This window comes from Trichosurus vulpecula, chromosome 1 (assembly GCF_011100635.1).
Source record: "Trichosurus vulpecula isolate mTriVul1 chromosome 1, mTriVul1.pri, whole genome shotgun sequence".
NCBI classification, from domain to species: domain Eukaryota; kingdom Metazoa; phylum Chordata; class Mammalia; order Diprotodontia; family Phalangeridae; genus Trichosurus; species Trichosurus vulpecula.
In genome coordinates this window covers 477,230,187-477,243,426 of record NC_050573.1, presented here as the reverse complement: position 1 = coordinate 477,243,426, position 13,240 = coordinate 477,230,187, and the positions used below count along the sequence as shown (strand labels likewise).

Genomic DNA, 13,240 nt, shown 5'->3' with positions numbered 1-13,240 from the left:
AATTTTACAAATGGAAATGCGTCAACGACCTTATTTTATGTACTGTTTAAGAGAATACTGCACCAAGCAATTTAATTTCTTTTTCTGTTAGACTGAAATTTTGGAACTTAGTGTTATTGGTACATAGCTGTTCTCACTGATCATTGGCTCTTGAAGATAATGCAAAAATATCATATTCCAAAGTTATGGTGGAGTGATAAAGCAAATATGTGCAGAAATTAACCTTTTTTATTATATTATATACTGTAGTAGTAAAGTTTGAAGTGCATGAATAAAAAGTTAGTGGAATTACAGGAGGAACAATCTATATAGCAATAATAGGTGCATTCCCTGTGCATCTGAAAGAAAAGAAAAGAGTTTTCACTCATTTTGGCCTAAAACATTGTGTTCAGGTTCCCAGAATTCTGACATCAGAACCCAGATAACACTGATTAGAACCATAGGGCTTTACAATAAAAGCTAAAATATTGACCATATGATGGCAAAAAGTCTTTTATTTTGTGGTTAACTTATTCTCTTCTAGCTACTCTCTGATGAAGTTGGTGGTGCTGTAGAGGAGGACCTCCTTCTTCGGGTCAAGGACCGTGACCGCTCTGCACTGTAGGCAACATTCTTGTTGTAGCTTTGCATTTGAGCTTCCAGGAAATCAGTTTGCTGTTTACTGATTGTCTGACTTAGCAGTTCAGGGAGGGCTTGAATGTTACCGATCAAAGTCTCTAACTTATTTTCCAGGGTACCAACCCTCTTGTCAAATTCTTCGCTTCTGTCATTTATGTCAGAAATCATGTCATACATGATGGTTTGTGTCTGAAAAGGAAGAGTATGATACATGCATAAGTATTATGAAGAGAGGGTATGGCCCCAGAAGTACTTGAGTACTAAATACACGGCTAGTACAAACTCTCTTCTGGTGTGATACCCAATGAGGAATTCACACACACACACACACACACACACACACCCTCTCCCCTTCTCCCTCTCCTCATTCATTCATCCATTCATTGGCAGGTAGGCAGATAAGAGTCCTAGACCTGGAGTCAGGAAGACTCAAGTTCAAATCCAGCCTCCAACACTAGCTGTGTGACCCTGGGCAAGTCACTTAACTCCGCCTTAGTTTCCCCATCTGTAAAATGAGCTAGAGAAGGAAATGGCAAACCACTCCGGTATCTTGGCCAAGAAAACCCCAAAAGGGGTCACGGAGAGCTGGACACGACCGAAATCATTCAATAACAACAACAGGCCTCAGATGCTGTTGTGTGACCCCGGGTAAGTCACTTAACCTGGACCTGCCTCACTTTCCTCACCTGTAAAATGAGTATAATAATAGTGTCTACCTCCCTGGGCTGTTATGAGGATAAAATGAGATATTTTTAAAGAGGTTCACAAACCTGAAAGTGCTACATAAATGCTAACAATTATTATTAATTCATTCCTTTCTTCACTCAGGAAATGTTTATTAAACACAAGTTCAAGCACTAGACTTAGGGATACAAAGAAAAAAAATAACAAAATGGATGAAATTCTAAAGCAAATACAAATGAGGGTGACTTTTGAGTATTAATAATGAACTGTAATGAAAAAAGAATAAAAAGGGCAATCAAAAGCTCCTTAATGCCTTGGAAATAACACCGGAAACGAAGTAAGAGAACTTCACCTCTTCATCTCACCTCTGCTCTCCACTGCTTGTTTGACCTGGGGGTAAATCACTTTATCTCTCGAAATATCAGTTTCTGCGTCATTTCTTTATGGAGAAAATCACAACTATTCACTGGGATCTCCCTTTTCTCCCATTCTCCTCATCTCCCCATACTGCGCCCCCGCCCATTCTTGGCTCCATACTAATGAGGAGAAGGTTCTTCTCATGGCCAGCTCCTCTCCAGGTACCCTTGCTGCCATCTTTTCCCACCTTCTCTTGGACATTATCCACACTGTCCATTTCTCCTTTCTCTAATCTCCAGTTGCTCCTTATCTGCTGTCTATAGATATTTCTATGCAAACACAGATATAAACTAAAAAAAAAAAAGACTTCTAGTTACCAGGGCTTTAGAAAACCTCACAATGTTTTAAGTAGGAAGTTATTTTTCATTTTTTCCCTCCTTCTGAAACACCTCCAACTAGCTGCATCATTGGATACAAGGTATTTGCAGTCTAATCCATATACCAAATCCTATTCTTGATATTTTAGTCTGATGATGACAGACAGCATTGTCTTGCCCGAGATTGAATTACTATGGGCATTCAAGTATTTCTAAAAATCCCAAATACCACTTTATTGTGTTCTATCTGAATGGCCCTTGACAAAACACTTAAAATTCCGACTACAGGACCGTGAGAATAGTCCCAGCTTCTGACAAGGGAACATGTTGACTCACCTTGACCAGGTCCACCAATGTATTTGCTTGATCATTTAGTTTCCTCTGTTCCATTTTTACACTTCTTAATCTAGGAGGTAAAATTTAAAGTCAGATGGTTTTCTCCTTTTTTCTTTTATTTATCTTTTTCCTCCCCAAAAGCATGCACAAAATTAACAAGAGCAAATAACTGCATGAATAATGCCTTGAATATTTAGGGTAAAGTCAAAAACTGGTTATGTATCTGGTATAATGAAAAGCATGCTTCTTTAACACCACAAAAAAGGAGAGCAAGAAATGTGATGTCCTCAGGACTATTAATCCACCATGTGGTTTAAGTTGTACTTGAAAAGGGGTAATAGGGATTTATTCATATGAGAGAAAGCCACAACATTCCTTGAAGCCTCAGTATCATGACAAATAGACATAGGAAGAAACACATAAAGTAATTGAGTTTTCATCAGTGTTGTAGTTAATTCAACACCTTCCTATGCCTATATGAACAGATACAATAATTAGCCCTGTTTAGTCTGAAATGGATTGGGGTAAGTGTTTGGACTGATGAAAACACAGTGATAAGTGAGATTCTTATTAATTTAAACACAGCTTTTATTCAATCAGCAGCATATTAAAACTCTAAATGTACATTTTTTTTTTACTTTTTTCCTTACTGTATTTAACTTGAATTTTACTTTGAATTGCTTAATAAATTTGAGAGGTAGGGAAACTATCTTGTTTTCAAATTTGTATACACATAAGCCGTAAGATTTTAATAGCTGATGCTTCGAGGCAGAATATTGTTTTTTTAAATAAAATGCAATATTCTCCCAATCTTGTTTTATGTACATCTTGAAGTAAAAATTAAAAAATAATTTTTTAACAATGGGTTGGAAATGGAGTTACATCATATAATACTTATGGGAAAACAATTACTTGGGACAATCTCACCAACACCATCTTTCTTGGCATTTCAAAGAAGCAAGTCCTTATCCTAATACAAATTAGATTACTTATACTCAAGAACTATGCTCTAAAAGACCAACAGGTCAAGCAGAACTACTCCTAGAATGAAAATTATTTTTTTTAATCATCATCAATTTTCTCATAGTTCAGAAGCTCAATTACTTTAAAAAAAGCATAGTTTAAACTACTTAAAGAGTTTAAATAGTCACATGGGAAAATTCTTAACTTTTAGTGCCAATTGCCAGGGAGATTTCTGCAAATCTCTAATTCTTTGAAACCACAATATCCCATGTTACCAATGCTGCCCCATTGCGGCAACATATTCTTTGAGCAGTTAAAGCATATTTAAAGAACAATCTCTAATCATTTTAGGCTATTTATCTTACTTTTCTTCTTTGAGTGCCTAAGAGATTTCTCTGTAAGTTTATTTGAAACCAAACCAATCTGGTCTGGATTGAAATTATACTACATGGTGTATAACTTTTCATTCCAAAAGATTAAAGATGGAATGTCATAGATTAATCCTAAACAAGACATTCTGAATCTGAGCTCTGTGAACTTTTCAAAAACATAATTTGATACCCTATTTCAGTAAAACTGGTTACCTTTGTAAACCTTCATATTTTATGTATTTAAAGTATTATTTTGAGAAGGGGCCCTTAAGTTTCACCAGACTGCCATGACACAAAAAAATGTGAAGAACCCCGGACCTAAATAGAAGATTCCAAAGGATAATTTTCTCCCAAATGCCTTGTAGCATTGTGACAGATAATTTTTACATACTAACTTTATGGACACCTCTTAAAAAATGCTAAATTGGTAAGCCCATTATGGATGTACAACATGGTACAGTGGAAAGAAAGTGCTAGACAGGAAGTATAGCAACCTGGATTGTAGTTTCTCCTCTGTCACTAACTCCGAACAAAGGGCATCCTCATGCGTATAATAAAGAGTTAGGTTGGGTATTTTCTAAAATCAAATCAAAGTATATGCAAAGTGCTTTCCAAAATATTAAAGCCCTGTGGCTGCTGTTATTATGACCTGTTATCATCATAACCACCACCACAACCACCACCATCATCATCTTAGCCCTCTTCCAGCTATGAAGTTTTATAATACAACTAAAAGGTCCATATGGAATAAGATACAAAGATAAATTTTTATGTTTTTGAAGTTAGGTCGAGGGGATGGATAATTATGCCCTTAAGATCAGTCAAAAGTCATGGAAAGCATCAGTTAAGTATTTTACATACTAAAAGATGGTGCCTAGTTGATCTCTTAGACAAGAGAATATCATACTTATATCTAACAGTAGAATTTTGCCCATCATATTTTTTTGCAAAGCTTGGAAAAGTTAAAATAAAGTTATACATATTTGCCTGCACTGAACTTTGCTTAAAATGTTAAGTCCTCTTGACCTTGACTTCCTGTTTTTTATTCTGACTGTCATGATGAAGATCTAATGGAAAATGTTCTTACTTTAGCTGCAGCTGCCAGAATAAAAGGTAACATGCAGGTTTGTGTGTTGTGGGTTTTTCCCCCTCAAAGTAAAAAAAAAAGGCAGGGAAAAGGAGGAGAAGAGTAAGAAACACATTGACTCCTTCCTTGTGAACTTCACTTATCACAGAAAAAGACCATGAATTTGGATCACATTTCTATGGTAGCAGACTACTGAAATTCACAAATAAAGGATCTGCTGGTTGCATGCAGACGGTAGTAAATTCTGCAAATGTTGAGCAGAGTGGCTCATACAACTTACTTCCGAGCTCTATTTTCATTTTGTTGAAATAAAAAGACAAAACAAAAGAAAAGAAACTGTAAAATATATTGGAACAAAAGAACATAGAATGGTGTTCAGATGGACACAGGGGGCTCGATTCACCAGCTGGGAGGTCCTGCAACTAATTCTGCAGGTTCATGATGTTCACCAAAACTCTTTAGAATAACCCTGATGCTTGTATTTTATACCCCATAAAGATTTCCACATTGCTACCCCTCCCCCCAACTCCCGAACCTCCCCTCCAGGAAGCAAATTCTCTTCAAAGTTCTGGTTATATACACAGTGATAGTGATGATTCAAGACAAGCGGGTCTGAAAATGGAAAAGAATTACCCAATTTTCATGTATAAGAAAGAAATTTAATAAATAAAAATGTCTTGGTATCTCTTATATATCAATTGATACTACAAACAGTATGAGGTATTTTGGATTGAAGGCAAGCATTACTGATATGTGATTTGATTTAAAGGAACAGATTTCAAACAATGTCTCAGAAATTGTGTTTTAGTTTCTATATACTTATTTCATTTTGGATTCTTCAGAAGCTTGGCTTTATGAGAGCAAGATAAGCATGACTTATTTTATGCATATATATATTAGATAGATAGATGGATCTATTCAAATATCTATCTATCTGTCCATCTATCTCCTGTTATCTCTGGGAAAGATTCATATTTATCAACAGGCTTATAAGTAGGATCATAAAATGATAAATTTTAAAGCCAAAATCACCATCAGAAAGACTAAAAACATACTGAATCTAATATCTCCATGACATAGATCTGTCTATCCAAAAGACAACCTATATCATTGAAAATTATTTAAAACTTAAATTGTTTTAAAATTAAATGGCACAAATCAAGAAGTCAATTATTGAGTAGTGTAATTTACCTCTCCCACCAAGGGAGTTGAGGAAGAGAAAAAAAGAGAGGGAATGCAAGAGAATGGATTAAGCAAAAACCGTTAGATTTGCAAAAATTAGCAAATGAAGCTCTCCTGAAGAAATTACAAAGCAGTAAAAGTCAGGAGAACTCTATCAAACAAATTAATTTTCAATATTCATTCAACTATCAAAGACTAAAGCAAAAACTGTATCTGAATGGTCTGAATCTATCAAAACCTTGCCATAAGAATCGAGCCCTATGCGCTTTTAAAAAACTTTCTAAACAACAAAAGTAAGCAAAAGTAAAATAAGATTATATATTATCAGAAGAAACTTATATGACACATAATTATAAACATACAATTGAACATCTTTTGAAAGTATAGCTTTCCTTAAAACAATATGCCCAAGACTATCACAATATTGATTAATCAAATGAGATCTATAGTCTTTGAAAATTGCTTTAAAGTTCAAGTTGAAATGTTGGAAAATTATATCACTATAGAAACAGCAGTGTAGACAATGTCTGACATAAGCAAAAGAAAACAGGTATTCCCTCAGGCCATTCTAGCATACGTACGGCATACCACGATCCCATGAAAACAGTCTTAATATTTGTTAACATATTTAGGATTATGCTTTCCAAAAGTTTCTATGTATTTTGGTCTATGTGAATTCATATCTGTACATGTATACATTATATACATATGTTATTTATAATGATGTCCATTCATGAACAAAAGCAGTTTGCATTCCACTCTTCACACAGTGCTAATACTTACCCCTCCAGACCTGTCTCTGCATCTTCATATGCTCTAATCAGTCAATCAGTCAACAAGCATTTTTAGAACCTACTATGAGCCAGGCACTAAGTGCTGAGGGCACAAAACAAAACAAAACAAAACAAAATCCAAGTCCCTATTCTCAGGGAGCTCACAGTCTAACTGGGTAGACAACATGCTGGGTAGAAACAGGAGACACAAATTAGAAACTGGAGAAATATGTCAGCAAGAAGGCTTTAGAAATAAGGGAGATTTGGAAAGGCTTCTTGTGCAAAGTAGGATTTTATAAGGGACTTTAAGGAGAACAGGGAGGCCAGGAAGGAGAGAATTCCAGGCATTGGTGATAGCTAATAAAAATACTCAGTCAGGAAATGGAGTGTCTTGTACCAGAAACAGCAAGAAGGCTGGTGTCACTGGATCAGAGAGTACACGGATGACTAAAGTATAAGAAGACAGAAAAGGTGGAGGGGAAGCAGGTTATGAAGGCATTTAAAAGTCAAAGAGAGGATTTTATATTGGATCCTGGAGGTAAGAGGGAGCCACTGGAATTTATTGAATGGGAGAGGGTGTGACATGGTCAAACTTGTGCTTTAAGAAGATCATTTGACAACTGAGTGGAAGATGAGGATAGTGGGGAGAGACCTGAGGAAGGGAGAAGAATGAGCAAGCTATTGCAACAGTCCAGGTGGGAGATGATGGGGGACTGGACCGGAGTGGTAGCAGTGTCAGAGGAAAGAAGACATATATGAGAGATGTTACAAAGGCAGAACCAAAAGGACTTGGCAACAGACCCTCTCCCACCCACATAGATGTACACTCTACAATACATATGAACATACTGGTACGCACATACCCATTAGAATAAAAACATGTATAGAACTATCTGCTCTTCAAACACATAAACTAACATATACAGTCAACAGAAAAAAGTGATTGGATAGATTTAAAAAAAAACCCCACACACAGACTGATGGGAAAGTGAGTGGTAGGTACACAAGAGGGTGAGTGAATTGTAAACCTCCAACAAAATCTTAATGATACTATGTTGGTTAGATAAGTTATTGAAAATAATCGAAAGAAACCTCCAAAAGTTTGTTCTGTTTGACACAATATTTTAGATTTAAGGAGACACAGAGGTCTGATATCTTGAACAGAGTAAGAGACTAGGAATCAAAAGATCTTTTTCTTCAATTACTGTCTTGCTGGGTAACATTGGAAAGGGCACATTGGCTCTTTGTGAAACAAATTATCCTGGGAGGTAAAAAACCCATCTATTCCCACTTCTTAGGGATGTAATGAGGTAAAAGGAAATAAAATTATATAGTCAACATCCCCAGGAAAAATACACACACAGTATGATACATTCAGCCTTGGGAAGAAAGTCCCTGAGTCCTAAAAATCAATGCCTCCAATGCACCAGCAAATATTGTGTATGTATTTCTTTCTCGAAATTCGATGTGAGTTATAAGGTAAGAAAATACAACCATATATGACCATTCTCTTTAACATCAGCATAATAGTGAGAGATTGCTAATGGAAAGAATTCAAGGATATGGAACCCTACGAAGGACATATGTTTAAGTGAGATCACAATATAGAAAGGAGCTGAAGACTCAATTATATAGATATTTCTTAATATTCAAATATTTGGCATTATGTCGATTATGTTAAATTCAGAAAATTTATTGAAGATTTCTGCTTTCATCTAGATGTCTGGTATCATGTAGATCCAGCCTAGTTCTCAAAGAGCAAATGACAAAGATTCATATGCTTTGTTAGGCAATAAAACCTTAAAAAATAGCAATAATTTGAAAGTGCGCAACTCATGAAATGAGAGTCTTAAGTGTCCACTACCATATCAAATTTTTATTCCTTTCAATAAATGTTACTGATATATAATTTCTCAAATATGCAAGGAATTTACAAATTGTTTGGTGTTTGAAAATCTTCATATCTAAAAAAAAGCATGACTTTGCCATGTAATGCCCTCTGAAAATAAACTTTTTTCCCCTAGTATAAATCCAAAGATATAACAGCAGAATGGGAGAAAAATTACTACTTACTGATGGATTGCTTGTAAGAATTTACGCTGATGTTTTCTTACTCTTGAATGATCTATTTTTTTTACCAGCTTTGTATTTTTGTAAATTAGCCATGTTTCCCTGAGTACATTGGCAGCTGCATTTTTCACCTATATAAAGAGAAAAAGATCAAGTTCATAAAATCAGTACCTGAATCTTCTACTACTTTTCTAGGAGGCCCTTGTTCATCGAAAATCATCGTGTTGAGTTAAGCCTGCTAAACAGGTCTACTATTGCATGCAAAATAATGCACAGAAACAGAAAGAAGAATTTTAATGTATCTTTTCTCATGTACCTGTGCAACCTTAGAAAGATCTTTTAATTTTTGGGTGGGAAGACATGTTAATTGCTGTAAGATCACAGGGATAAAAACCAGAGGCAGCTCTAGAGATCACATAGTTTCTGTGAGATCCTTTTGCTTCATAGATGAAGGAACTCAAGCTCAGAGATGGAAAGGTATTAAGTGGCAAAGATATTAAGGGGCAAACCCAGAATTCAAACCAAAGTGTCCTGATTCTGCTTATATTAGCTAGAATATCTGATACATATATAAAATTATGTTTTCCACCATTTTTGTTGTTCTCTTCTTGGTTCTCAATCCTTTAAATTATTTCCACTTTTTGCTGTGATTATTTTCCCATGTCATTTGTTTTCTTCAAAAAAAAAAAAAAAGCAAACTGCCAAACCTATAAGGTTAGAGACTGCTCAGTACTGGAGTCTATCATTTGTATACAAATGACAATTTCCTTGAATGGACAATGATAGTATAAATATACTTTTATACTTCTCTCATGAAACCAAATAAATTACTTTTTTGTTAAAATCTTCAGAAATGACTGAAAGAGAAAGTCTGTGTTATTCATGTAATCTCAATGTGGGGTAGCAGAGAATGGCTCTTCATTTGACTGCTTCTTAATATCCAAGTGTTTGGCATTATAGTGATTATGTCAATTCAGAAAATTTATTGAAGATTTCTGCTTTTATCCCGATGTCTTGTAGCATATAGATCCAGTCTGGGCATTGCTGCTCAGGAATTGTGTATCTTAGGACAAATCACATCATTTCTTTGGACGTCAACGTTTTTTAATGTGTAAAATGAGAGGGTTGGACTGATTGATCTCTAAGGTACTTCCAACTCTAAATCCTTGAGTTATTTAGACTTATTAATCATTATTAAGTTAAGAAGCTAGTGTCAGAACTAAAAGTTAGCATGTTTAATGTGAAGACCATGATCTTTCCATATGGGAAGGATGGAGGTAAGGCGGTGGCCTGAAGTTAGAAAACTGCCTTTTAAGGGAGGCAGTGTGATGTAGTAGAAAGGGAAAAAGGGAATCAAGACAAATGCGTTTGAATCCTGGTTCTGTCACTAACTAACTAGCTAGACACTTCATGTGTCTCGGTATATTTCCTCTTCAGTGAAATAAGGGATCAGACTAGATGGTATTTAATGTCCTTTATACCTCTAACATTCATCATTCTAAAATATAAATAACCAGTCTTAAATAGATATGCATCCTCAGGGGTAAACTGAGAATTTATCTTTTTCGAGACTGACAAATGACCCAAAATAACTCTTTTCTCAGTGGTGAGTAGATCACCAATCTGTGGAAATTATTTTGTAGATACTAGTGTTAGGAAATGACTGGTTTGTGGTTTTTTAGAAAGTACTTTAGGAATAATCCTTTTGTTTAATTTGGCTTTAAGTCATTCTATTTAATTTGGCTTTAGTCATTCTATCTCAGCATAGACAGCCTGGATCTCATCGGTGGTACATTTGTCAAATTTTCAGATGACATGAAGTCATAGTTACTGAATAACAGAGTCAGTATTCAAAAAGATCTTATCAAGGGTAGTGCCAGCCACCATGCTAAGTGCCAGAGATATTTGTACAAGGAATGAAAAAAATCCCTACTTTCCATTTAATGGGGGAGACAACAGGTACACATACAAATATTTGTGGCATACATATAGAATGAATAAATACAAATATATACAAAGAAGTTAAATACAAAGTAGTTTGAGAGAGAGGAGAACAGCAGGTGAAATCATTAGGAAAGGCTCCATGCAGAAGATGGTGATTAAGGAGGGAATGCTTTGGAGGCATGGGGTGAGAGTTGGAGGGTGTGTAGGGAGGCTGGCAAGTGAAAAGTCACAGAGATGGGAGATGCAGTGTCACATATGAGGAATCTCAAGAAGGCTCATTTGGCTGGATTGCAGTGTGCGGGAGGAGGAATACTATCCAATAAGGCTTGAAAGATAAATTGGGACGAGGTTGTATAAGACTTTAAAAGCTAAACAGAAGGTCCTTAACATTTTTTTGTGTATGCAGCAGGCTGCTGAAGCCTATGGACCCCTTCACAGAATAGAGTTTCAAAATGCACAAAATAAAATAAAATACAGTATTACAAAGAGAACCATTATATTGAAATACAATTATCAAAATAGTGCAAAAAAATTTCACAGACTCTAGGTTACAAACCCTTGTCCTCGAGGCAACAGGAAGCCACTGGATTTGATTGAATAGGGGAGTCACATGGTCAGATCCATGCTTAAAGAAAAGTACTTTGGAAGTAGAGTATGGGATGCTTGGACTTGAAATAAGAGGCTCTTGCAATAATTTGTTAGAACTGATTAGAGAATGACTTAAAGTTCTAGCTGTGTGAAAGAAGAGAACAGATTAGATGCAAGAGATATAGTGGAGGTAGAAACAACAAGATGACAATTGATTGGTTTTGTGGGGTAAGAGAGACTGGGGTTTTGAAGATAACGCCAAGTATATGAACTGAGGAGACGATCAGGATGGTGAGGCCTTCAAAAGAAATAGGGAAGTTTGGAAGAGGCCAGAATTGGGGGTGTAAAGATAATTTCTTTTTTGAATATGCCATATTTGCAATGACTCTGAAATGTCCAATTTGCAATTCATGATTTAGGAGTGAAACTTAGGGTACAGGCTGGGACTCAGTATGTATATGTGAGTCATTACATAGAGATACTGGGTAAACCCATGGTAACTGATGAGTTTACCAGGAGAGTCTAGACAGAGAAAAAAGGAAACAGTACAGAACTTTGAGGAGCATCTACAACTAGGGGGTATGATATAGAATTCAGGGCTTCTTAAACTTTTTCCACTCGTGACCCCTACAGTGCTTCTTAAACTGTAGGTCACAACCCCATGGGGGGTCACACAGTTTAAGAAGCGATGAAGATAATGAGCCTTCAAAAGAAGGCAAGGTTGGACAAGCAGAAGAAGAACCAGGAGAAAGTACAGTCACAGAGAGGAGAGAATATTCAGGAGGATGGTCAGTAATGTCAAGTGTAGTAGATGGGCTGAGAAGGATGAAGACTAAGAAAAGAACATCAGCTTTGGCAATTAAGAGATTATTGAACGTAGCTTTGGAGAGATCAGATTCATTTGAGGAATGAGGCTGGAAACCAAATTCCAAAGGGTTGAGAAGTAAGTAAAAGGAGAGAAAGTGAAGCTATATAATGAGGACAAGTTTTTCTTACATTGATTAACCAGAGTCTTTAATTTTTTCATGATTACTTTCTTTCAAAATGTTGTAATCATTATATAAGTGGCTCTTTTGCTTTTCACACTTCGTTCTCCATCAATTCATATAAAATCACCCGGATTTTTCTGGGATCATCAAATTAATCACTTCTTACAGCACAATATGATTCTATTATAGTAATATACAATTATCTGTTTGGCCATTCCCCAGTTGTTGGGCACTCAGTTTACTTGCAGTTTTCAATATAACAAAAAGTGCTGCCATGAAAAATTTTATACATACGCATCCCATCCCTCTTTCTTTGTTTTCTTTGTAGTATAAGTTAAGTAGTGATATCAGGTCAAAGGATATGCACTGATTAGTGACTTTTGAAGTATAGTTCCAAATTACTCACTTTTTTCCATTTGATCTATTTTTTAGTATGAAAATTTTCCACAAGTAAGTGGAGTATTCTCCACTTACTTGTGAATCTTTTCTTCAAATAATCTTTATTGATTATATTTTTATTAAGATGTGATTGGTCAAGGAAGTACTTCATATTTCTGCTTTTCTATTTATTTCACAAAGGTTTTATGATATAGTTTTTTTTTGTTCAGTTGTTCAGTCATGTCCAACTCTTCTTGACCCATGGACCAAGCCCTTCTGTCCTCCATTACGTCTCGAAGTCTGTCTACGTTTATATTTGTTGTTTCCATGACACTGTCTATCCATCTCATCCTCTGCCATCCCCTTTTCCTTTTGCCTTCAATCTTTCCCAACATCAGGGTCCTTTCTAATGAGTCCTATCTTCTCATCATATGGCCAAAATATTTAAGTTTCAGCTTCAGTATTTGACCTTCCAGTGAACAATCTGAATTAATTTAAGTATTGATTGAATTGATCTCCTTGA

At 35.7% G+C, this 13,240-nt stretch overlaps 1 protein-coding gene across 1 annotated transcript in view; it reads right to left on the bottom strand.

Annotated features, from left to right (window-relative positions):
• Positions 1-217: 217 nt before the first annotated feature.
• The window catches only part of KCNN2 (potassium calcium-activated channel subfamily N member 2), a 196,511-nt gene continuing 183,488 nt past the window's right edge, over positions 218-13,240 (bottom strand). The window contains exons 7-9 of the mRNA XM_036742942.1: positions 8,822-8,949; positions 2,373-2,442; positions 218-807 (exon numbers count right to left, since the gene is read on the bottom strand). Coding sequence (XP_036598837.1) covers positions 520-807; positions 2,373-2,442; positions 8,822-8,949 — 486 coding nt within the window. The 3' untranslated portion in view covers positions 218-519. The remainder of the gene's footprint in view (positions 808-2,372; positions 2,443-8,821; positions 8,950-13,240) is intronic.